This window comes from Lutra lutra, chromosome 8 (assembly GCF_902655055.1).
Source record: "Lutra lutra chromosome 8, mLutLut1.2, whole genome shotgun sequence".
Taxonomy (NCBI): domain Eukaryota; kingdom Metazoa; phylum Chordata; class Mammalia; order Carnivora; family Mustelidae; genus Lutra; species Lutra lutra.
Genome location: NC_062285.1, coordinates 50,632,279 through 50,656,371, shown reverse-complemented (window position 1 = coordinate 50,656,371; position 24,093 = coordinate 50,632,279). Strand labels below are relative to the sequence as shown.

The 24,093-nt window shown below is 61.5% G+C and overlaps 1 protein-coding gene across 1 annotated transcript in view; it reads left to right on the top strand.

Annotated features, from left to right (window-relative positions):
• The window catches only part of LRP1 (LDL receptor related protein 1), an 80,149-nt gene extending 59,432 nt beyond the window's left edge, over window positions 1-20,717 (top strand). Inside the window, exons 44-89 of the mRNA XM_047740281.1 lie at window positions 105-297; window positions 980-1,105; window positions 1,315-1,443; window positions 1,714-1,833; window positions 2,050-2,163; window positions 2,388-2,537; window positions 2,624-2,746; window positions 3,005-3,121; window positions 3,272-3,400; window positions 3,640-3,762; window positions 3,876-4,016; window positions 4,095-4,285; window positions 4,991-5,174; window positions 5,279-5,364; window positions 5,518-5,637; window positions 6,166-6,353; window positions 6,491-6,696; window positions 7,204-7,392; window positions 7,956-8,104; window positions 8,543-8,636; window positions 8,756-8,872; window positions 9,151-9,270; window positions 9,630-9,752; window positions 9,873-9,998; window positions 10,397-10,513; window positions 11,185-11,291; window positions 11,396-11,528; window positions 12,374-12,493; window positions 12,603-12,725; window positions 13,062-13,202; window positions 13,309-13,443; window positions 13,520-13,639; window positions 14,451-14,719; window positions 15,273-15,451; window positions 15,971-16,077; window positions 16,325-16,441; window positions 16,918-17,094; window positions 17,217-17,357; window positions 17,478-17,651; window positions 17,985-18,146; window positions 18,542-18,716; window positions 18,836-18,937; window positions 19,092-19,156; window positions 19,269-19,359; window positions 19,454-19,598; window positions 19,741-20,717. Coding sequence (XP_047596237.1) covers window positions 105-297; window positions 980-1,105; window positions 1,315-1,443; window positions 1,714-1,833; window positions 2,050-2,163; window positions 2,388-2,537; window positions 2,624-2,746; window positions 3,005-3,121; window positions 3,272-3,400; window positions 3,640-3,762; window positions 3,876-4,016; window positions 4,095-4,285; window positions 4,991-5,174; window positions 5,279-5,364; window positions 5,518-5,637; window positions 6,166-6,353; window positions 6,491-6,696; window positions 7,204-7,392; window positions 7,956-8,104; window positions 8,543-8,636; window positions 8,756-8,872; window positions 9,151-9,270; window positions 9,630-9,752; window positions 9,873-9,998; window positions 10,397-10,513; window positions 11,185-11,291; window positions 11,396-11,528; window positions 12,374-12,493; window positions 12,603-12,725; window positions 13,062-13,202; window positions 13,309-13,443; window positions 13,520-13,639; window positions 14,451-14,719; window positions 15,273-15,451; window positions 15,971-16,077; window positions 16,325-16,441; window positions 16,918-17,094; window positions 17,217-17,357; window positions 17,478-17,651; window positions 17,985-18,146; window positions 18,542-18,716; window positions 18,836-18,937; window positions 19,092-19,156; window positions 19,269-19,359; window positions 19,454-19,598; window positions 19,741-19,881 — 6,399 coding nt within the window. The 3' untranslated portion in view covers window positions 19,882-20,717. The remainder of the gene's footprint in view (window positions 1-104; window positions 298-979; window positions 1,106-1,314; window positions 1,444-1,713; window positions 1,834-2,049; window positions 2,164-2,387; window positions 2,538-2,623; window positions 2,747-3,004; window positions 3,122-3,271; window positions 3,401-3,639; window positions 3,763-3,875; window positions 4,017-4,094; window positions 4,286-4,990; window positions 5,175-5,278; window positions 5,365-5,517; window positions 5,638-6,165; window positions 6,354-6,490; window positions 6,697-7,203; window positions 7,393-7,955; window positions 8,105-8,542; window positions 8,637-8,755; window positions 8,873-9,150; window positions 9,271-9,629; window positions 9,753-9,872; window positions 9,999-10,396; window positions 10,514-11,184; window positions 11,292-11,395; window positions 11,529-12,373; window positions 12,494-12,602; window positions 12,726-13,061; window positions 13,203-13,308; window positions 13,444-13,519; window positions 13,640-14,450; window positions 14,720-15,272; window positions 15,452-15,970; window positions 16,078-16,324; window positions 16,442-16,917; window positions 17,095-17,216; window positions 17,358-17,477; window positions 17,652-17,984; window positions 18,147-18,541; window positions 18,717-18,835; window positions 18,938-19,091; window positions 19,157-19,268; window positions 19,360-19,453; window positions 19,599-19,740) is intronic.
• Window positions 20,718-24,093: the final 3,376 nt, after the last annotated feature.

Here is a 24,093-nt window from a genome sequence, read left to right as displayed (position 1 = left end):
GGGCCAAGGCCAGGCGCCCTCGCCCCTGGGGCCGGCTGCCATGGGGCAGAGTTGGGGCGGGAGACCTGAGCCCACCCGTGATGGGCCTGGTGCTGGTGCCGCAGGTGATCCTGAAGTCGGAGCCGGTCCACCCCTTCGGGCTGGCTGTGTACGGGGAACACATCTTCTGGACTGACTGGGTGCGGCGAGCCGTGCAGCGTGCCAACAAGTACGTGGGCAGCGACATGAAGCTGCTGCGCGTGGACATCCCCCAGCAGCCCATGGGCATCATCGCCGTGGCCAATGACACCAACAGCTGTGAGTGGGGCCGCTGCCACCAGCCTTGCTCTCCCGCCCATGGTGCCAGCACGTACACACACATGCAGACATCCACTTGTACACACCTGGTACACACAGTCCCCAAGAAACTCCAAGACACCTAACACCCCTCTACTCCAGCCCCCTCAAGACATCTGTGCACACACACACACACATGTACACATATTCATACCACCCCACGATGGTTTCACCTGAATCCTTGGACACCCCAGCACATGCCCTAGTCCTTCTCCATCCCCCAGGACCACACATGCCCCAGAGCCTGGTCACACACATCCCAGGCTCTGCCTACCTCATGCTCTACGTGCGCATGCCCGTGCACCTGCCTTGCCCAGCTGCCCCCACCCAGATCTTAGCTTTCCCAGGCCTCTCACGCTTACTCTGGGGCCCCACCATGATGCCCATTAGACTTGAATCTCCCCAAAGCACACAACGAAGCCCACATCATCCCCCTGAGAGCACACACCCCCTCTGCCCCAGGCCCACCCCAGACACTCCCCCTGGCCCACCTGTAGCGCCTTTTCTGCTCCCCCAGCCATGTACCGCTATGGCACAGGCCTGGGGCTAGGAAGCGCCAAGAAGCTGTGTGAGTGGGTGGGGGCCTCCTGTGTGTGCACAGCCGTGAACACTCCGAGCCCACTGTCGTCTGTCCCTGTTTCAGGCGAGCTCTCCCCTTGCCGCGTCAACAACGGTGGCTGCCAGGACCTGTGTCTGCTCACTCACCAAGGCCACGTCAACTGTTCTTGCCGAGGAGGCCGCATCCTCCAAGAGGACCTCACCTGCCGCGGTGAGAGAGGAGATGAAGGAGGGGGACACTGGTGGGGGACCCTGGGCACATACTGGCGCCATCTCCACCCAGACTCCCAAAAGCCCGGCCCCCCGAAACCTTCTACCAAGGAGGGACTCGGGATGACCTCAGTTCCGGGGGGCTGAGGGGTAGAGGCGTTCCAGGCCCCTGGGCCCTGGCTTATGACACTCGCTCCATATTCTCGCCAGCCATGAACTCCTCTTGCCGGGCACAAGATGAGTTCGAGTGTGCCAACGGTGAATGCATCAACTTCAGCCTGACTTGTGATGGCGTCTCCCACTGCAAGGACAAATCTGACGAGAAGCCATCCTACTGCAGTAAGCGCCTCCTCCAGCCCCAGTGCCCCAGCCCACCTCCCTTCCCCCGGCCCTCCAGGGTCCCCAGCCCCCAGCAGGACCAGGCGTGCAAGTGAGGGCCGCAAAATCTCCCTGACCCACTATGTGGCTGAGGAGTCTGGGGTGGTCGTGAAGGGCAGAGCCATGGGCAACCCTGGGCCAGGCCCAGAGCTGGGCTGAGTAGGTTGTCAAGGCCTCAGGAGGCTGCCTTCCCAGAGTTGCTGCTGACCCGTGGCCCACTCCCCTCCCCAGACTCCCGCCGCTGCAAGAAGACCTTCCGCCAGTGCAACAATGGACGCTGTGTGTCCAACATGCTGTGGTGCAATGGGGCGGATGACTGCGGAGATGGCTCAGATGAGATCCCCTGCAACAGTGAGTGCCACACAGGGCCTGCCTGCCTGCTCAGACCCGCCCCGCATCCCCCCCACCCCGCCTCCCCAGGCCCCAGGGCATCTGCTGCAGCGCTCTGGGGGGGGTACAGTGGGGGGGGTGGCTGGGCCGGTACTTTGGGCCAGGAGTTCCGGCTGGGGTTTCCTGGTCTCTGCGGGGAAGACTGGCCTGATGGTCGCGGGGCGGGGTCTGTTCTAGAGACGGCCTGCGGCGTGGGCGAGTTCCGCTGCCGGGATGGCACCTGCGTTGGGAACTCCAGCCGCTGCAACCAGTTTGTGGACTGCGAGGATGCCTCTGACGAGATGAACTGCAGTGAGTCACGCCCCTCCCTCACTCCTCCTCTCTGGCAGCCCTCTGGCCCACTCACAGCCTGTGTGCTCCTGCCTCCTGCCCCCTGCCCCCAGCTCCCGGGGCAGGGGCAGGGTGAGTGGAAGGGGTGGACAGCATCTCCTCCCCTGAAGGATACCATGTAAGGGCGGCTCGAGGGAGGGAGTGTGGAGGGAATCGTGTGTCACCTGCTTCCCTGCCCCCACCAGGCGCCACCGACTGCAGCAGCTACTTCCGCCTGGGGGTGAAAGGGGTGCGCTTCCAGCCCTGTGAGCGGACCTCCCTCTGCTACGCCCCCAGCTGGGTGTGTGACGGTGCCAACGACTGCGGGGACTACAGCGACGAGCGTGACTGCCCAGGTCCCGCCGCAGGCCGGGTGTGCAGCGGGCGGCAGGCGGCAGGCACCCCAGGGAGCCAGTGCTCTCATGCCTCCCTCTCCCCCCAGGAGTGAAGCGCCCCAGATGCCCCCTGAATTACTTCGCCTGCCCTAGTGGGCGCTGCATCCCCATGAGCTGGACGTGTGACAAGGAGGACGACTGTGAACACGGCGAGGATGAGACCCATTGCAGTGAGTGACCAACTCCAGCGCCCGCCCACCGTGGCCACGGAGTCCCAGTCCATGCCCGACCTTTCAGTTCCTTCCCAGGAAGTGTGCCCTTGGGAGAAGAGCCCCTAGGGCCCCTGAGGGGGCATCTCTCTAGCTCATGCTGACCCCCCCCCAACAAAGGAATGCCTGGGGTCTCTCCCATCTGTCCTCCACCTGCCTGCCCAGCGGAGTGACTTGCCATCCCCTCCCCCGTCTTACTTTGGTTTCCAACCGCCCCAGACAAGTTCTGCTCAGAGGCCCAGTTTGAGTGTCAGAACCATCGCTGCATCTCCAAGCAGTGGCTGTGTGACGGCAGTGACGACTGCGGGGACGGCTCCGACGAGGCGGCACACTGCGGTGAGGGGTGGCTATGGCCGGCTCAGGGAGGGGCTTTTGGGAGGGACAGACCCCACCCACCCCCACTCCCTGCTATAGGAGGGGCAGCATGACGCCCAGCCCGCTGTGCCTGCTCCTGAATCTCTCGGTGGCTCCCGGTTCCCCCAACAGAAGGCAAGACATGCGGACCCTCCTCCTTCTCCTGCCCTGGCACCCACGTGTGTGTCCCGGAGCGCTGGCTCTGTGATGGTGACAAGGACTGTGCTGACGGTGCTGACGAGAGCGTCACAGCTGGCTGCTGTAAGTGGCAGGGGCGCATGAGGAGTGGGGCCACTGTCTCACTCTACAGAAGGGGAAACTGAGGCCAAGGAGAGGCAGTGCTTCAGCCGGGGTCACCCAGGTGGCTAGTGGCAGAGCCCTGTCTACAGCCCAGATGGGTGTCTCTGCACATCCCACCTCTCAGACCGCACGAAGGCCCCAGGGACAGGCAGCAGTGGGCCAGGCGGGGGCTGAGGGACCTCGTCTGTCTCCATCTACAGTGTACAACAGCACCTGCGATGACCGCGAGTTCATGTGCCAGAATCGCCAGTGCATCCCCAAGCACTTTGTGTGTGACCACGACCGGGACTGCGCGGACGGATCTGACGAGTCCCCTGAATGCGGTGAGCTGGGCAGGCTAAGCCGGGATGGCGGCAGGGGCGGGTTCCACTCCCCTGTACCTGGGCCCAGCCAGAGCCCCCAGCCTCGCCCCCTCACCCCACCCCTCCACCCCCAGAGTACCCCACCTGTGGCCCCAACGAGTTCCGCTGTGCCAACGGGCGCTGTCTGAGCTCCCGCCAGTGGGTGTGCGACGGTGAAAACGACTGCCACGACCAGAGTGACGAGGCCCCCAAGAACCCGCACTGCACCAGCTCAGGTGGGCCCCGCCCTGGCCTCGGGGGGACCCCCGCTCCGTGTCCCCGTGCCCCACTGACCCGCGCCTCCGCCCCCGCAGAGCACAAGTGCAACGCCTCGTCGCAGTTCCTGTGCAGCAGCGGGCGCTGTGTGGCCGAGGTGCTGCTCTGCAACGGCCAGGACGACTGCGGGGACGGCTCGGACGAGCGCGGCTGCCACGTCAACGAGTGTCTCAGCCGCAAGCTCAGTGGCTGCAGCCAGGACTGCGAGGACCTCAAGATCGGCTTCAAGGTGAGCCCCGCCCAGAGTGGGAGCTGCTGGCCCCTCTTTGTTCAATCACTGGCTCCTTCATCCCTTCCTTCACCAAGGGCTCAGTTAGCTCCCAGTCTGCTGGGCAGTGTTCCAGGCACGGAGGACCCAGTGGGGAACAGAACCAAAACCCGTGCTTGGTGGGGCTCTGCCTCTCTGTGGAAGGTAGAGCTGGCAAGGGCCATGGGAGGAGGGACGAGCAGATGTCAGGGAGGCGCTGGAAAGTGGGCTACCCAGCTCAAAGGAGCACAGACACTGGGCGTTTTTCACTGTAGAGACAGCATTTAAAATCCATGAGTCTGGAGAGGATCCCCAAGGGAGTGAGTATAGTTGGAAAAGAGGGAAAGTCCAAGGCCTGAGCCCTGTACTCAGACACCCGGAGGGCCAGGGGGTGCGGGGTGGGGACTGGCAGAGGATCCTGAGAAGGGGCAGCTGCTGTGGGGGGAGAACAGCCAAGTGAAGAAGTCCTCGGAGGTGAAGCACAAGCAGCTCTGTCAGATAACGCTCACAGGTCGTAGAAACAGGGTTCGTCAGTCACATGGGTCCAGAGGCAGGGTCAGCTCAGCACCTGCTTGCTGTCTGCCTGCCAAGCCAGCCGCCCGGGGTGGGGGGAGCTGAAGCCCCAGTCTCGGGGTGGGAGGCCCCGAGCCCTGCCCAGCCCCAGCCTGAGGCTCCCTGTGCCCACAGTGCCGCTGCCGCCCGGGCTTCCGCCTGAAGGACGACGGCCGCACGTGTGCTGACGTGGACGAGTGCAGTTCCACGTTCCCCTGCAGTCAGCGCTGCATCAACACGCACGGCAGCTACAAGTGTCTGTGTGTGGAGGGCTATGCCCCCCGCGGGGGCGACCCCCACAGCTGCAAAGCCGTGACTGGTGAGATGGGCCCTTGGCGGGCGTCGGACGCCTGGGACAGCTGGGGACTGGGGCTGTGGGGACATGCCCCGGCCGGCAGCTGAGCCAGGGTGATCTGTCTGCAGATGAGGAGCCCTTCCTGATCTTTGCCAACCGCTACTACCTGCGCAGGCTCAACCTGGACGGCTCCAACTACACGCTGCTGAAACAGGTGCCGCGCTGGCCCGCCTCAGCCCACCCGTCTCCCCAGGCCCGGAGCTATGTTCCCTGCCCTGCACAGCCCCCTCCTTCTCCCCTGCTGACTCCTCCAGCTGCCCATGTCCTGATTCTGTCATCCTCCTTCTCCCGCACCCCCCACATCCAGGGCCTGAACAACGCCGTCGCCTTGGACTTCGACTACCGAGAACAAATGATTTACTGGACGGACGTGACGACCCAGGGCAGCATGATCCGAAGAATGCACCTTAACGGGAGTAACGTGCAGGTGAGGCCGGGGCAGCCCACTCCTCTGCAGACCAGGGCGGTGGGGGCGGGGTGGGTGGCAGAGATCCAGTCCCGGTGTCTCTCTCCAGAGGGCTCTCTCTGTTTCAAGGCCGTCTCCCCTTCACCCCACGCATCCCACTGAATTCTTCCTTCCTCCCCCTTCCCGACAGAGTCTCTGCACAGCTCTGCTTGTCTGGGCTTCTCCCTCCCCACAAGCTCAGAGAGTAAAATCTAGGAGATTCCTCCTGCTCTTTTCCTAGTCATCTTAGTCTTTTTCCCTCAGAACAGACCTCTCTTAAATGCTCACCCCCAGGCACTGTGGGGCTTGGGGTGCGGTCTCTCTCACCTGAAGACCCCTGTCCTACAGCCTCCAATGACATCAGGCCCAGGGCTGGGAGTTTTCTGTCCGTTGTCCTCCTGGGGTACAGAGCTCTGCTTCACTTCAGACTGGGGGGAAGCTGGGCCCCAGAGAGACTGAGGGTTCCGGCCCAGGTCACCCAGAGCTCTTCCTTCACTGCCCCTGACACAGGTGCTGCATCGGACAGGCCTCAGCAATCCTGACGGACTAGCTGTGGACTGGGTGGGTGGCAACCTGTACTGGTGTGACAAAGGCCGGGACACCATCGAAGTGTCCAAGCTCAACGGGGCCTACCGGACGGTGCTGGTCAGCTCTGGCCTCCGTGAGCCCAGGGCTCTGGTGGTGGACGTCCAGAATGGGTACGCAGGCGAGGAGGGTTGGGGGAACCCCCTAAAAGCCAGAAGTGTGCTCAGGCATCCAGGCCCAGCCTCCCTGCGGGCTCCCAGGGGGACCAGCCACAGGATCTCTTGGGGCTCACTGCCCGCCCACCTGCCAGGTACCTGTACTGGACAGACTGGGGTGACCACTCACTGATCGGCCGGATAGGCATGGATGGGTCTGGCCGCAGTGTCATCGTGGACACCAAGATCACGTGGCCCAACGGCCTGACACTGGACTATGTCACCGAACGCATCTACTGGGCCGATGCCCGCGAGGACTACATTGAGTTTGCCAGCCTGGATGGCTCTAATCGCCATGTCGGTAAGTGAGGCTGCCTGCCTACAGCGGACCTGGGGGTGGGGGGGGTCTGAGAGTCCGTGGATCAGGCCTCAGGTCAGAGTGTAGGATTAAAAGTCCGAGGGCATGGTTTGAGGACACCACCCACCAGGGGTATGGGGTTCCAGAGCACCCCAGCTTATGGCCCCTGGCCAATCCCTGGCATGAGGCTGCCATCTGCTACCTCAGGAAGGAGAAAGAGAGGTCCCTTCTTATGCACAGCTCAGGGCCCTGAAAAAGGCAGGGGTGGGAGGTCTGGGGTCGGGATACTTCAGCACTGGGAATCCTATAATATTACGGACCAGGAACCTGCTGTCAGAGGCCCAAGTTCGAGTTCCAGGTCTGCCACTCATTAGTTGTGCAACCTTGGGGAGCCACCAAACCATCTGGAAGCAGGGCAAGCGCCCACCTCACGGGGTTGCTATGGGTTAAGGGCATCTGATAGGGAAGGTGCTGACCGGCTGCTGGGCCTGTTCCCTCCCCGGCCTGCAGTGCTGAGCCAGGACATCCCGCACATCTTTGCACTGACCCTGTTCGAAGACTACGTCTACTGGACCGACTGGGAGACCAAGTCCATCAACCGAGCCCACAAGACCACGGGCACCAACAAGACACTCCTCATCAGCACCCTGCACCGGCCCATGGACCTGCATGTGTTCCATGCCCTGCGCCAGCCGGATGGTGAGTGGCTGAGGGGTGGGAACAGATGAAGGAGGAGCCTGGCACCAGGGGCCCCTGTGGGAGGATGGGGCCCAGCAGGACTGGTTGCCTTCTGCCCCATCTCCAGGATCGCCTGAGACATGCTTGTCAGACACTGGGAGACTCAGGGTTTGGAGACAGGCCGTGGTCGGGCTCTCAGGAGCTGCAGCCCAGCCCGGGGCCAGTCAGCCCTGGAGTCTTGCAGCAGCAAGCCCCTGAGGGTGTGGACCGCCGAGGTGGGACCCCAAAGGCAGGCAGGCCATAGCTGAGGGTGGGCCCAGGGGAGGCAGCATACGAGGCTTCAGGGATGACCTGATCCCAGGACTCAAGAAGGGATCTCTTCCTTCTCTGGCTTCAGCCTCCTCCTAAGCGAGTAGGATTTGGAGCCGTTTGCCAGGATACAGTAGGCTGGGCAGCCTTCAGCAGACCAGAAAGTGTGGCACGAGGGAGTGCTGGCCACACTCTGCCGGAGGCCCCTGGCTCCGGGAGCGTGGCCCATATGCTGGGCCCAGTCGGCTGTGCTCTAGCCCCTTTCTCTCCGGCAGTACCCAATCACCCCTGCAAAGTCAACAATGGTGGCTGCAGCAACCTGTGCCTCCTGTCCCCCGGCGGGGGCCACAAGTGTGCCTGTCCCACCAACTTCTACCTGGGCAGCGACGGGCGCACCTGTGTGTCCAACTGCACAGCAAGCCAGGTGAGGCTCCTCCCCGTGACCCCCACTCACCGACGCCTTGCTCCCCAACCCCCCACACCAGTGCCCCCACTCCTCCTCGGACCCCAGCACCCGCTCTAATGTCCTCACGCATCTGGTTTTTCCACGCTAACGCCCCCACATTTCTTGCCTACCTCTTGTCTCCCCACAGCAATACTTTCATACCCGTCACCTCACACAAACACCCCCGCACCCTAACTCTGGCCCTCCCTCACCAATACCCTCCACCCTGACCCCCCCACAGATACCCCATCACCCAGCCCTCCTGCACACCTCACATCCCCTCCATCCATCCAGCTCAGGCCCCCCACCAAATGTCCTGACCCTCCCACTTCTTTGAAACATCCCAGCCCCTCAAACAAAAACCTCCCAAGTTCCCCAGACCCCCACCAACCCCTCTTGCCCCCACCTGCCCTCCAGTTTGTGTGCAAGAACGACAAGTGCATCCCCTTCTGGTGGAAGTGTGACACGGAGGATGATTGTGGGGACCACTCGGACGAGCCCCCGGACTGTCGTAAGTGCCCAGAGCAGGGGTGGCAAGGGGGTCCGTCGTGGGAGCAAGCCGACTTCCGAGGCTCCGAGTGGCCATGCCCAGCCCCAGTCCTTCTGACTCTGAGGCTCCCTTCCTGGCAGCCGAGTTCAAGTGCCGTCCTGGACAGTTCCAGTGCTCAACCGGTATCTGCACCAACCCTGCCTTCATCTGTGACGGGGACAACGACTGCCAAGACAACAGTGACGAGGCCAACTGCGGTAAAGGGCTGCCCAGACACCGGCTGCCCTCCCCCCCCCCGCCCCCCGCCTTTTCCCTCCCTGGGATTTGGAGGTTTCACACAACACTCCAAGGGCAAGGGAGCTCAGCCCATAGCAGCCTCCTCTCTGGGCTGGACTCCAGCTGCTCTGGGCCCTAAAGCTGCACAGCTCACTGCTGTGGAGGGGGTGGGACGGAAGCAGGGGCGGGGCGGGCCCTCCCTGCCCCTGAACCCTCCACCCTCCATTAGTTACCCTCCCCTCCTCTCCACCTCCCATAGATATCCATGTCTGCTTGCCCAGTCAATTCAAGTGCACCAATACCAACCGCTGTATCCCCGGCATCTTCCGCTGCAACGGGCAAGACAACTGTGGGGACGGGGAGGACGAGAGGGACTGCCGTGAGTGCCCAAAGCTGTGGGCAGGGAGCGGGCTGGTAGGCAGACAGGCATGGAAACAGTCCACAGTGAGATCTACCCACCGCTTCGTCAAGGGCCCGCGCCGCTCTCGGGGAACGTTATTAGATGGGCAATGTAAATTGTATTGGGTGTGACTTGGCTTGCTCATAAAAACATCATGCTCAGCATAGAGATGTGCGTGCAAAAAGCACCAAAACTGGAGCTAAATGGTCCCTTTCTCTGAAGAAATTGCTGGTGGAACTGCAGCTAGAGCTTGGAAGAGGGAGAAGGTGGTGATCTCGAGCTGTGTGCTGTGGTGCGGGTGGAATGGGCAGGTCCTCACTCTCTCCCCAACTCTGCAGCTGAAGTGACCTGCGCTCCCAACCAGTTCCAGTGCTCCATCACCAAGCGCTGCATCCCCCGAGTCTGGGTGTGTGACCGGGACAATGACTGTGTGGACGGCAGCGATGAGCCCGCCAATTGCAGTGAGTGGCCTGGCAGCCCTGGCACCCACCTGCCCTCCGCAGCGTCTGCTGCTCTGGTGCACGATCCCCCCAACACGCCCCAGCAAGGAGCCTCCACCTCACCACTGTCGCCCCCTGCAGCCCAGATGACCTGCGGAGTGGATGAGTTCCGCTGCAAGGACTCAGGCCGCTGCATCCCGGCACGCTGGAAGTGTGATGGAGAGGACGACTGTGGGGACGGCTCCGACGAGCCCAAGGAAGAGTGTGGTGAGCCTCCCCAGACCCGCTCTCGGGGGAAGGGCATCTGGCCTGGGCAGAACGCAGGCCATCCACGGCCCCACCTCCCACGCCCACCACCTCCCTTTGGATTCCCCATCCCCACCCACTGGCACCTCAGCAGCACACACCTGGGTAGAATCTTCCTGGCCCACCCCACACCCAAGGCTCTGTTCGTCCACCCCTGGGCTGCTCCTCCTGCTCGAGCCTCTCCCACCTCATAACCTCCTTGCGGACCCTGCATCTCAGCCGGAATGCAGCGTGGCCTTCCCCTTGCTGCCCTCGCTCCCACTCCTGGCCATCCTGCCAGCGCTTGTCTAAAACCCTCATGCCTGCCCTCACTCCGTGCCTGACGGCCCCGATCTGCCCCCCGATCTTGCCTCCACTAGATGAGCGTACCTGTGAGCCCTACCAGTTCCGCTGCAAGAACAACCGTTGCGTGCCAGGCCGCTGGCAGTGTGATTATGACAACGACTGTGGGGACAACTCGGATGAAGAGAGCTGCAGTATGTCCCCGCTCCCCACCCCACCCTGCAGGCACCCTGCTGCGAGAGAGTTGGGGCACCTCCCCTCTCAGCACCCCTGCCCCCACCAGGTGGCACCGGGGCAGGTGGCCACCTCCCGGGGCTGGGGGTCAGGTGCCCCCTCCCTGCTGACCCCATCCCACCCCGCTCCATGTCGTGTATTTGAGTTTGTGCCATTTCACCTCATCTCATGTTTCTCTCCATTTTCACACTGTCCTCTCGGGGTTGCAGAGGTAGGTGTCTCCGATGTGCCCGTGCTCCCACCATACCCCCTGCCACTACCCCAGAGCCCACCCTTCCCTGTGCCTCAGCCCATCATCCTTTACTGGCCTCTCCCTAAATCCCGGTGCTTGTCTTAGTGGTGTCGTTCCTCTCCTGTTCCCCTCGATCCCCGTACACAGTCTGTCCTGAGGGCAGAGCCAGGGACCCGTGCCCTCTCTCATGTGTGTCCACCCCAAAGGGGTAAGTGTGAGCCCCCGCTGGACCCAGCTAATCCCATGAGGGCAGCCAGCTGGCTTGCTCAGGATTAGTTGAGCATCTTGGTTGTCACCTGTGGCTCTCAGGGACATGGGGATGGGTGGTCTTGCTCGGCCGAGGGCTGAGTCCCTGTGCCCACCCTCCTGGGGCCTGTCTCTCCCCTATCCTTCCTCCAGCCCCTCGGCCCTGCTCTGAGAGTGAGTTCTCGTGTGCCAATGGCCGCTGCATTGCTGGGCGCTGGAAATGCGATGGGGACCACGACTGTGCAGATGGGTCTGACGAGGTGGGAAGGGAGACCAGCCCGAAGGAGGGATGGCCTCAGAGGGATCAGGGCTGGGCTACCGGGGTGCCCTGCTCTGACCAGGATGCCCGCTCCTGTGCCCACAGAAAGACTGCAGCCCCCGGTGTGACATGGACCAGTTCCAGTGCAAGAGTGGCCACTGCATCCCCCTGCGCTGGCGCTGTGACGCAGACGCTGATTGCATGGACGGCAGTGACGAGGAAGCCTGTGGCACCGGCGGTAAGCCTATCCCGCCACCCCTCCACCCCCCACCCCTGCCACCCGGTCACTCCTGCGTCCTCTCCTATAGTCACTGCTCAGGTAAAAAATCATTCTGAAGCACATACTGTGTGCCATGCACTATCCTAGGTGTCGGGGAGAGAGCTCTGAGCCAGACCCAGGGCCTCTGGGGACATTTCTGTGTGGGGTGTGCCCTCCACAGCAGCACATAGTCAAGCGGCCTGTTGGGCCCAAATTCAGCAGAAACCTCTTGGCTGTGCCCATCCAGGCTCCACGCGACTAGGTCCCACGGGGCAGTCCCCACTCACTCTCCTCTCCCTTTCCCGGGGCCAGGAAGCAGTGCCTGTCCCTGGCCAGACTGCCTGGGCTCAGTGGCCCAAGGCCTCATTGTGAAGCTTGGGTAAGAGAAGTCTGGGGCTTGGAGCAGAGATTCCACAACCCCATCCAGATAGCCAAGGACAGACACTCTGGCTCTGCCCTGGTGGGCAGGGAAGCCTAAGTCTCCTGACTCCCAGCCCAGTGCTCCTCCTTTGTGCCTGCAGTTAAACTAGGGTAGGCCCGGATGCCCTGCCACAATCACCAAAGAGGGCCCTCCAGACCTTTCTGTACAAGCTTCCCCTGAAAGGCTTCTTCTCCCCTAAATAACCAGAGGAGGCAGTTCTGCTCAGCTGCCTGGCTGGTATAAAAATAGGAGGACTGGGTTCATTCCAGCCCTACCACTGCTTGTCCTGTGATTCCTCTGGGCCTACACCTGTGGAGGGAAGGATGGGGGCAAGATCCCGCCCCCTACAGTCAGCCTGGGGCTCAGAGCTCATTCTTGGCTCTTTGTTGGCCACGGTGCCCAGTGCGGACCTGCCCCCTGGACGAGTTCCAGTGCAACAATACCCTGTGCAAGCCGCTGGCGTGGAAGTGCGACGGCGAGGACGACTGCGGGGACAACTCCGACGAAAACCCAGAGGAGTGCGGTGAGCTGGAGGAGCGGGGCCGGGACAGGGGCGGGCCTTTCTCGCTCTCCTGGGGCTCCAGGCCCGACCCTCAGTCTGATTCTGGCTCCATCCGCTCCCACCGCTGCAGCCCGGTTCGTGTGCCCTCCTAACCGGCCCTTCCGTTGCAAGAATGACCGCGTCTGCCTGTGGATCGGGCGCCAGTGCGACGGCACGGACAACTGTGGGGATGGGACTGACGAGGAGGACTGTGGTGAGCAGGGAGCTGGTGGAGCTGGCGGGCGGGGGAGGAGGGGCACGCCATATTTTGGGTGCTGCACAGGAGGTGGAGGGGGGTGGGCCAAGTGCGAACTTCATCCGCGGAGGGTGTGGAGCCGTTACCGGGAGCCCGAGGGCCCTTCCTTGTATGAGAGAAGCCCCTGGAGAAAGCCCGGGAGGCTTGCTGGCGCCTAGGTCTTGAGGTGGAGACTGGGACTCTGAATGTTTAGCCCGCATCCCCTGAAGCTTGACAGAGAACCACAGGGCATCCCTGTGGACCTGGAGGCTGTGGGGTGGCCAATAGCCAGTCTGAAGCCCCTGCCTTTCTCAGAGCCCCCCACGGCCCAGACCCCCCACTGCAAAGACAAGAAGGAGTTTCTGTGCCGGAACCAGCGCTGTCTGTCCTCCTCGCTGCGCTGCAACATGCTGGACGACTGTGGGGACGGCTCCGACGAGGAGGACTGCAGCATTGGTAAGCCCCGCGCCAGCAGGGGTGGGCAGGGGCCCGCCTCGGAGCAGAGAACCGCCGCCTGGGCACAGGGTGACTCAGGGCAGGGGACCCGCTCTGTCCCCTGCAGACCCCAAGCTGACCAGCTGTGCCACCAACGCCAGTATCTGCGGGGATGAGGCCCGCTGCGTGCGCACGGAGAAAGCCGCCTACTGTGCCTGTCGCTCTGGCTTCCACACCGTGCCGGGCCAGCCTGGATGCCAGGGTAGGAAGGCGGGACTTGGAGGGGGCGGGCAGACACCCAGACTCTCCATGACCCCCCTCCCCCGTGTAACCCCCAGACATCAACGAGTGCCTGCGCTTCGGCACCTGCTCCCAGCTCTGCAACAACACCAAGGGTGGCCATCTCTGCAGCTGCGCCCGCAACTTCATGAAGACGCACAACACCTGCAAGGCTGAAGGTACCGCCCCAGCCCACAGACGGCAGGAGTGAGTGGGGCTACGGGCACCTTGATACAAACCCCTGTAGAAGGGATGCTTCCCTTCCCGCTCTAAGCAGGGAACCCCAGAGCCCCAGGCCGGCCATGGCACAGAGGGTGTTAGTTTGGGGGTTGGCTCATCGGAGGAAGCCTGCGGTGCGAGCAGTATACCTAAATCCCATACGTGCCTCCTCACCCACCGCTCACCCGCAGAGCGCACAGGCATGCATCAGCACGCAATCACCTGTACCGCGTTTGCTTTTCATTTTCAGCTTTAGCTGTGTGTAATTGACAAAACTGTCAGATAGTTAATGTGCACAGGGGATGGTTTGATACACATACACCTTGTGAAAGGGTTCCTTTCATTGAGTTAACACAAACCATCATCTCATGTTTACCTTCTTGGGGGGCATTGAGAACAGGTAAGCTCTACTCTTCCATATCCTTTGGTGCATACCTGCACCTGCCTGAGTACAGACACCCCCGTCGGCCGCGCACACACCCACACACCCACGAGGGCACGTGTACACACACAATCCCACTGCATGTGCCCACAAGCATGTATCAGACAGCATGTGGCAGAGTGTAGGGATGCCAGCCCCAAGACCGTGGAGAGGCAGAAGTTTCTGGGGCTGGAGAGGCCCAGAAGGTTTTCTGGAGTGCCAGGTCACATCAGATTAGTTCAGGGAAGGAGAGGAGGGAGCCCATCCCAGCAGCAGGCCCAGCACCCCCCAGCCTGGCCTCCCATCTCTACCATTTACTGCACCCAACACCTGGCCTCTCGCCCATCTAGGCTCCGAGTATCAGGTCCTCTATATCGCCGATGACAATGAGATCCGCAGCCTGTTCCCCAGTCACCCCCATTCGGCTTACGAGCAGGCCTTCCAGGGTGACGAGAGTGTCCGCATCGATGCCATGGATGTCCATGTCAAGGCTGGCCGTGTCTATTGGACCAACTGGCACACAGGGACCATCTCCTATCGCAGCCTGCCACCTGCCGCCCCTCCCACCACTTCCAACCGCCACCGGCGACAGATTGACCGGGGTGTCACCCACCTCAATGTAAGTAGCCCCCGCAACCCCGGGGATGGGACCCACACAGATTAGATGGAAAGATGGCAAAGAGCAGATGGTTCAGAGCAGAGCTTGAAAAGGCCAGTGGAAAGGGGTAGAGGGTGAGGCTGGCAGGCAGGGCAGTCAAGGTCGTTGTGGGCACCACAGGTGGGCAAAGCGATGCCAGCAGTGGTAGCTGGCTCTGCCACATGGCAGCCCAAGGTGGCAGGGTACAGTGGGCACGCTGGCCTTGAGCCTCAGAACCACATTCAGCTCCTGATTGTCACGGCCACCCACTGTGTTGGGCTGGGGCACCCATTTGACCTCTTAGGGCCTCACTTCTTTCCTCAGTAGAGCAAAAGGTAATAATGCCTAATTCAGCAAAACATGAGAAAGCTCTTATGGCTCATAAGGTAAGTGTCAGGGAATTTCTTCAAAATCAGAGAACTGGCTCTCTGCCTAGGCTAACTTTTTAGCAGGGACAAGCTGGCAGGTGGCGGTGGGGATAATGGGCAGGAAGACAAAGGGTGGTGGCCCCTGAAATTGTCACCCCTGCATTCAGATTTCAGGGCTCAAGATGCCAAGGGGTATTGCCATCGACTGGGTGGCTGGGAACGTGTACTGGACAGACTCGGGCCGAGATGTGATTGAGGTGGCACAAATGAAGGGCGAGAACCGCAAGACACTCATCTCGGGCATGATCGACGAGCCCCATGCCATTGTGGTGGACCCGCTGAGGGGGTGTGCAGGGGTCCTCCCGGGGGGAGGCATCCGAGCCGGTGCTAGGAAGCCTCTGGGAGGGGGGCAGGTACCCAGCATCCCCAAGCCTGTCCTTCCCCTTCCAGATCACCCTGAGATCAGAGTCTTCCTCCAACCCTAGCATCTTCAGGCCCGTACCCAGCTCTGGCCCTCCGCATGGGCTGCCTTTGCCAGAACTCCCAGCTGGCCTGCTGGGTAGGGGCCTGACCTCCACGTGGCTGGCTGTCATGTGCAGCCAACTTCCAGCTCCTCCTTTGCTCCAGGGGGCAGTTCTGCCCACTTTGATGACTCTGGATCAGCACAGTGTGACTTTAGAGTAAAAGATCTTTAACCTGGGCAGGGAGCTGACTCCCCTGGTTTTCTCTGGAGGAGGGAGACAGGACACCCTCCTTCCACTACCTAGCAGTCCCTGTGCCCAGGCCATGACCTGGTGGCACACGTTGCTCAGCCTCCTCTGGGAGCCCCAGGTTCTACCCACACTGACTTTTTCTTCTTCCCCAGCACTATGTACTGGTCAGACTGGGGGAATCACCCCAAAATTGAAACAGCAGCAATGGATGGGACCCTTCGGGAGACACTGGTACAGGACAACATCCAATGGCCCACAGGTCCGTGGCAGCAGGGGGCAGGGGATGTGGGAGGGGTGGACTTGCTGAGCCTGAAGTCACATAAAAGCTAAGAGGGAAAGGGGCTTGGACTGGGATGGACAGCGAGTCATGGAAGCTTTTCCCAGACGTGACTAGGAGTAGTCATGGGGACAGGATGGAGCTGTCCCAAGCATGGAGACAGGTCTGCTTTTCTCGAGTCTAGGGTGGGCGAGGCTGGGCCTTCACAATCCTCTCTGCCTTCCCCTAGGCTTGGCTGTGGACTATCACAATGAACGACTGTACTGGGCAGACGCCAAGCTCTCTGTCATCGGCAGCATCCGGCTCAATGGCACGGACCCCATTGTGGCTGCTGACAGCAAACGAGGTCAGCCTCTGAGAGCAACCTCAGCCGGCCCTGCCCTCGGGCCTCTTATCTTCCCCACTGAGTCCAAGGCCTTGCCCAGCATCTGCCATCCTCCTCATCCTGGCGCCCAGCAGTCCTGCGGTGCCTTCCCGGCCTCACCTCCCTCCTCCCCAGCGCTGGACTCCCTCTGTACCAGCCCTGCATCCTCTGGCCCACTTGCCCATTCATTCATTCTACTGAGTTTTGAGCTGTATGGAGGCAACAGAGGTGGCAGGAGGAGCTTAGTAAATGTAGGGAGAGAGAGCAGAAGTCGGTCCTGTTCCCAGAAGTCAAGGGCTAATGGGACCTTTTGCCAGTAGTGGCTACAGGAGGAGGAACAGGTTGGGGGGAGTTTTGTTTGGGACGTGTTGAGTTTGGGATGCCTGCGAGACGTGGGAGCCAGTGTCCTCGGGAGTGACCAGGACCTGAGTCCCCTCTGAGTTCACCTTTTCCCCCAGGCCTAAGTCACCCCTTCAGCATCGATGTCTTTGAGGATTACATCTATGGCGTCACCTACATTAATAATCGTGTCTTCAAGATCCATAAGTTTGGACACAGCCCCTTGATCAACCTGACAGGGGGCCTGAGCCACGCCTCTGACGTGGTCCTGTACCACCAACACAAGCAGCCTGAAGGTAGGCAAAGAGGGCGGGTCTGGGGGCAGAGTCTCCAGGCTGTCACCTCAGGTCTCAGTGGGTGCAGGAAGGTCCTGGGTCCTCAAGGCTCAGCATCCTTCCACTCCTGCCCACACCCACAGTGACCAACCCCTGTGACCGCAAGAAGTGTGAATGGCTCTGCCTGCTGAGCCCCAGTGGGCCTGTCTGCACCTGTCCCAATGGGAAGCGGCTGGATAATGGCACCTGTGTGGCCGTGCCCTCACCAACACCCCCACCAGATGGTATGCTCATGCCCCCACTCCATGTCCCCAGCCCCCCTCTCCCACCCCAGGACTCTCTGCCCCATGAGCCCTGAGCTCCCCTCTTTCCCTTGCTCTGTGCCCTGATGGTCCTTCCCGCAGCTCCTCGACCCGGAACCTGTAACCTGCAGTGCTTCAATGGCGGCAGCTGCTTCCTCAACGCGCGGAGGCAGCCCAAGTGCCGCTGCCAGCCCCGGTACACGGGCGACAAGTGCGAGCTGGACCAGTGCTGGGAGTACTGCCGCAATGGGGGCACATGCGCTGCCTCCCCCTCCGGTACAGCCTTCGGTTCTCCAGAGGCCACGCCTGCTCCCTGCTCCTCGGCGCCCCACCCTGGGCAAATCCCCAGCTCCCCAATACCTGACTCCCCTTCTCCCTGGCTTCACCTCTGCCCCGTGCTCTGTCAACCCCCGCCTCCCACCCACAGCCTCAGTGTCCCTCCCTCCACTGCCCACCCCATGCCTCCCACCTCCCACCCATGGCCCCAGCATCCCTTATCCCTCCCTTTGCCTAGGCCCTCTACCTGGGTCCTCCAGGCCCTGCTTCCCATGGCAGCAGGGCTGGCACCTCAGTGGGTCTCAGCCCCACTCACATTTCCTCTCCTGCCAGGCATGCCCACGTGCCGGTGCCCCACGGGCTTCACGGGCCCCAAATGCACCCAGCAGGTGTGTGCGGGCTACTGTGCCAACAACAGCACCTGCACTGTCAACCAGGGCAACCAGCCCCAGTGCCGATGTCTACCTGGCTTCCTGGGGGACCGCTGCCAGTACCGTGAGTGAGCCATCCCTAGGCCCCGGGGTGGGGTGAGGGGGTACACTGGAGCAGCTAGAACCCAGGCCGACAGTCCCACAGGCCTGCCTTAGGGAGGGAGGCCATTGGCAGCTCAAGCAGGCTCAGGGGGCTCACCCAGAGAGGTGTGCACACTTCCCACAAGGTGATGAGCCCTCTGGCATCAGGATCATTCAAATGAAAGCAGTGCCCTGTCAGGCTGTTTGGGGACATACGTTTGCTCTGAGTCTGTGACGGTGGGGGCTCGGGAGGAGGTGGGAATCACCTAAGAGACCCAGGGGTCCCCTCAGGTGTCCAGCCGCCTCCCCCCACAGCCTGTGGAGGAGCCTCCTGAGGGTGGGGCTTGAGGCAGCTCCTTTCCTGCCCCCCAACCCCAGGGCAGTGCTCCGGCTACTGTGAGAACTTCGGCACATGCCAGATGGCCGCTGATGGCTCCCGGCAGTGCCGCTGCACTGCCTACTTTGAGGGCCCTAGGTGTGAGGTAAACAAGTGCAGCCGCTGCCTTGAGGGAGCCTGCGTGGTCAACAAGCAGACTGGGGACGTCACCTGCAAGTGAGTGGGGCCTGCCCCACAGCTCCGCCCCCGCCCCGCCCCTTCCTCAGCGCCTCAGCCACCCCACCCCCAGCCCAGCCCCCCACCAAGCCCACCCAGCCTGTCACTCCTTCCTGCAGCTGCTCTGATGGCCGTGTGGCCCCCAGCTGTCTGACCTGCGTCGGCCACTGCAGCAACGGTGGTTCCTGCACCATGAACAGCAAAATGATGCCTGAGTGCCAGTGAGTGGGACCTGAGCCTTCCTGAGACCTCGATCATCCCCGCCCCCTCCCCACAGCTGTGTAGGGACACTGGGACCCTGTGGCCCCTCCCAGTTCCCTGGCAACCATGGCTGTGGAGGTCCCGCCTGCTCAGGTCTGCCCCTCCTGTCTACAGGTGCCCGCCCCACATGGCAGGACCCCGGTGTGAGGAGCAGGTGGTCAGCCAACAGCAACCTGGACGTAGGTGGTGGGGAATGGGAAGACAGAGCTTCAGGGCTCTGGAGCAGGGAGATTTTGGTCTCTCGTTTTCCCAGAACCTCTCTGATTCCATTTCCCACCTCCTCCCTTCCAGATATGGCCTCTATCCTAATCCCTCTGCTGTTGCTGCTTCTGATGCTTCTGGTAGCTGGAGTGGTATTCTGGTATAAGCGGCGAGTCCGAGGGTGAGTTATGGAGAATTCTGGAAAATTCTGTTAGTTTACCATCCTAGCCTTGCCCTCCTAGAATCCCTGCACCCTAAAATCCTGTTTCCCCCAGGGCTAAGGGCTTCCAGCACCAGCGGATGACCAACGGGGCCATGAATGTGGAGATCGGGAACCCCACCTATAAGATGTATGAAGGCGGGGAGCCTGATGATGTAGGGGGCTTACTGGATGCTGACTTTGCACTGGACCCTGACAAGGTGGGCCTGGAGGACAGAGGAGGAGGCTGTGTGAGGGTGGGGTGATGAAGGGCACTGGGTTGGATGATGGAATGGAGGTGGGGGGCTGGGCATCCGGGCCAACGACCCCATCCTGAGCCCCACTTGAACTGTCACCTTGCAGCCCACCAACTTCACCAACCCCGTGTACGCCACGCTCTACATGGGTGGCCATGGCAGCCGCCACTCCCTGGCCAGCACGGACGAGAAGCGAGAACTCCTGGGCCGGGGCCCTGAGGATGAGATAGGGGACCCCTTGGCATAGGGCCCTGACCACTGGACTCACCCCAGAGAGCCTCCTGCCCCCAGCCAGAGAAGTCCTTTGATGAGCCCCCTCCTGCCCAGCTAGCCCTTTCCCGGCCCTGCCGGGGTGTATAAATGTAAAAATGAAGGAATTACTTTTTATATGTGAGTGAGCAAGTGAGCAAGCGAGCACAGTATTATCTCTTTCCGTTCTCCTCCTTCCTGCCTGCTCCTCAGCAACCCCCTCATGCTGCCTTCGGGGAGGGGGGCAGGGAGGGCTCTGGGAGCTCCTGTGGCTCACAGGTATCTGCCTCCCACCTTCCACCAAAATGCACCTCCACTGGGAGAGCTGGTGGTGCTGCCTTTCCCCTCCCTGTACGAGACACTTTGTCAAGGCTCTCCCCCTTCTCTCCCCACCCCACTCTCATCCCTCCCAGCTCCCCAGGGCTTATTCTGGGGAGGGAAGAGTCCTTTGCTGCCCCTGTCTGAAAGACTTGGCTCTGGCTGAGGCAGCAAGGAAAGGATGGAATCTTTTAGTTCTTCCTGGGGGAGGCGGTTCCATGCACCAGCCCCCACTCTGGGGCACCTCTGAGATGGCCGTGCTCAATACCCCCCCCCAGACAGGCCCTCCCCCTCTCCATTGCCCCCACCATGGCTCCCAGGGCTGGAGACTTTCTTTGGTAACCGGTCCCCCGGCCTCCCCCACCCTCCCCTGGGGATGAGGAGAAGGTGGGGCACAACCAGAAAGGGCAAGCGGGCAGCCCCGCTTTGGGGACATGAACGTTTTAATAATTTTTGCTGAATTCCTTTACAACTAAATAACACAGATATTGTTATAAATAAAATTGTAAAAAAAAAAAAAGAAAAAAATGCCACTTGTGTCTACCTGTGAGTGTGAGACTCTGGAAGCTGGGCTGTGCTTGCCTGCCTCAGCCTCCAGAGGGAGGCCTGCCCTGAGCTAGAGGTGGGCTGGGGAGTCTAGTCTTCAGTGCCGTTCTCCCTGAGCTCCCTCCCTCTCCATCTGGCTGCTGGGGGTGGGGGGGAGGGGGTGGCACTGGACTTGACGAGGAAGACCAGCTTCTCCTGGCTGTGTGACCTTGAGCCAGTGACTTCACCTTTCTGGATCGCATATCGTCTCTGGCTCTAGGACAGTAACTCCAAAATCTGTTTCTCTCCATTGTCACTTGTGGGACATCACCACCAGCCCTCCCCAAAAAACAATCTCCCACAGTGAGAAATCCCACCATAAGAACTGAACACACTGGGGTTGTGAAACACTTTCTAATCAGTCCTTCGGGGTGTTCCCATACAGCTCTCTCCGTCCGAGTTTGCTCTTGAAGCACTAACATCCTCATGGAGACTAATTAATCAGATGCCAAGAGTAGAACTCTAGATTCAGGAGAAGGAGGGAGGGGGGCACCCTAGACTGAAGGAGAGCTAGGAAGACCAGTTTGCCAGGCCCCACTGGCCACCAACAGATCCAGCTCACCAATCATTTTAGCCATCCCAGGGGTTAAAGGTAAGGACTGCCACAATCAAAGGGGTCCCAGGTCTGTCTCGACCCTCACCCAGAGGAGAACCTCTTGCAGAAAGTCACACAGCTTTACACTGTCCAAGACTGAGAGAGAGTTGGAGCACCGGTCTCCCCTTAAAAGCAAATGTGAGCTCAGGGAGGGCATCTGCAAACACCCAAAGAACCCTTACCCCTCTCCCAAAGGAGGCCACTGCAATGCTTTCTGCCTCCCTCCTTGCCTCAACTTCCTCAGTTTATTCCTTTCTTGAGGAAGCTCTGAGTCTAGGCACCTCTAGAAACAAGAACCCTCCCCTTCCCTCTTAGCCCCGAGATCCCAACTCGGCCTCAGCCTCCAAGTCAGTTCTCAGATCGTGCTCTGTCTGGGGCACCCCCGGAGCCCCAGGGCAGAGCCACCCTGCTGGGGAAGAGGCATCCTCCACTGCTTCTTGGGAAGGTTTGTGGCCTCATCTGTCCACCAGGTGGCGCACGCACTCCTGCAGCGCCGCTCACCCCTAAGCCCAGCACAGCCCCCTCCCCGATGCTAATTATGCACCTGCAGGCGGACCCCAGCCTAGCCTCTCACTTCCTTCCCTCGGGCTATTCTGCCACACCCCCTCCACCCTCCGCCAGCCAGCTCCCTCCCTCCCCCAGCGCCAGCTTGCTCCCCACCACCACCAGCCCCACCCCCTCGCTCCCTCCCTCTGCCAGCCGTGCATCTGGCGCCCCCGGGGAGCCACTGATTCTCTACCTGTCGCCTCAAGATCCCGGGCAGAGCGAGAGGGGCCCCCAGCTGCGGCTTGGAACACACACCCCTCCTGTCACCTTCCTCCCTCTGCCCATCAGGACCCGCCAGGAAAGGGTCTACCAGGAGGCAGTCCTCGAACTCCTGACCTGGCGAGGACAATGGGCCTGAGACAGAGGTGGAGAACAGACAGGGGCTGAGGGTGATACAGACAAAATAAGAGACAGAGATACAGATGGAGAGATGCAAGGGCAGAGGCAAAGACCCAGAAACAGGAATGGTGTGTGTGTATGTAGCTGGAGACAGAAGGAGGTGACCTAAGACTAGCAAAAAGGTGAAGAGATGACGTGGGTCAGGACTCCAGAAGATCAAGATTCTAGTGATGAGCTGGGTGCCCTAGGCCCAGGAGTATCCACTGGCCCCGTCCACTCCCTCACAGCAGCCCCTGGGCTTGGCACCTAGGCTCGGGATTCTGGTTGGAGCTTGGGGCTTTAGGCCTGGCCATTCCTGCCCCTTCCGGCGTCTCTCCTCTCGACCCCATCTGCACCCAGGTCCCCGCCTCCTGGCTTCTCTCTATGGGTGTCTCCGTGTCTGCCTCATTTTCTCAGCATCGCTGATCCTTTCCCGCTGTCTGTCACATCTTTGTATCTGAGTCTCTCTTTGTATGTGGCCGGGCTTGCCTTTTGGACTGCCAAGGCCAGCGTATACCTGAGTGTGTGTCCGTCTCTGTCTGTAGGGGGGTTGCCTCCCTGCCAAGGCGAGGAAGGGGGCTGGGGTCCAAGTACCTGGCTGGGCGTGCTCGAGTGTGCGTCTTTGCCGTGAGTGTGCACCTCTGTGTGTGTGTGTGTGTGTGCTCCTGTGTGTGTGTGTGAATTGAGTGTGTCCATCTGTGTGCATCAGTGTGCCTCTCTAGGTGTGCACCTGCCTGTGTGTTTGTGCTGGGCTCTGCAGGACCACGTCTCACTCCGCCTGAGCGCTCACCTCTGTGGTGTGACCTGTCCCTGTGAATGCATCAGCGTGCATGCCTGGGGGGGGGGGGGTGTTGGTGTCTCACGATATGCGTCTGTCTCTCTATCTCTTTGCTTGTCCCCATCTCTCACTGTCTAGGTGTCGGTCATACCACAACCTCAGCCACAGCCTCAGTGCATAGCAACAGCTGACAGCTGAAGACTCCCCGGGCAGGGAAGAGAGCGAGACTAGGGGGAGGAGGGAGCCAAGCTGGTGAAGAAACAGCCAAGAGGATAGGGACAGAGACAAGGCTGGGGCTGGGGACAGAGACAAGGGCAGAGGCGGAAAAGGAAAGGGACAAGGACCGAGAGGAGCTGATGGTGAAAGAAGGGACGGTGGAAGGGAAGGGATAGAGACTGCACCAGGAGGCTGGGCAGGCGGCGCTGAGGGGGCTGAGGGCCCCACCCCACCCCCCGCAGGGACTCTCTGGGACGCGTGGGGGTCAGCGGTGGGGGGTGAGGGGCAAAAGTGAACGGCCGGTCCAGCAGAGGGGTCCGGAGCCCTTGGAGGTGCCATGGTGGCGAAGGTGGGGGCAGCGGGCGCCGTTTGTCAGCCCTATTGACAGACGTGATGGGGTTTCCGTCCGTGATCAATGATTCTCATCTCCGGGCCGAATGAGCCGCGGGGCGCCCATCCATCCCCGTCAGCGCCGCGCGGCCGCAGCCGCCTGAGGCCCCGCCCGCCCTCACCGAGGCCCCTGCCCTACTCCTGCCCCGGACCCACCTTAGCCTGGAGCCTAGAAGGGGCCCGGAGCGCCGAGGGACCCTGGTCTTGTGGGGTCGCTGAGCCTCTCAGGGCTCCAGCTCCGCCGTGCACCCCTTCGAGGACACGGTCCCGGAGCCTCGGGCCCCACACCCTGCCCCATTCCTCATCAGGGCACAGACCTAGCCCCTCGGGTGCACGACCCCTAGGCCCCGAAGCCCTCTGCGCTTCGCACCTGGGCCGGGGGCGTGTCCGGGGCGTGTCGGGGT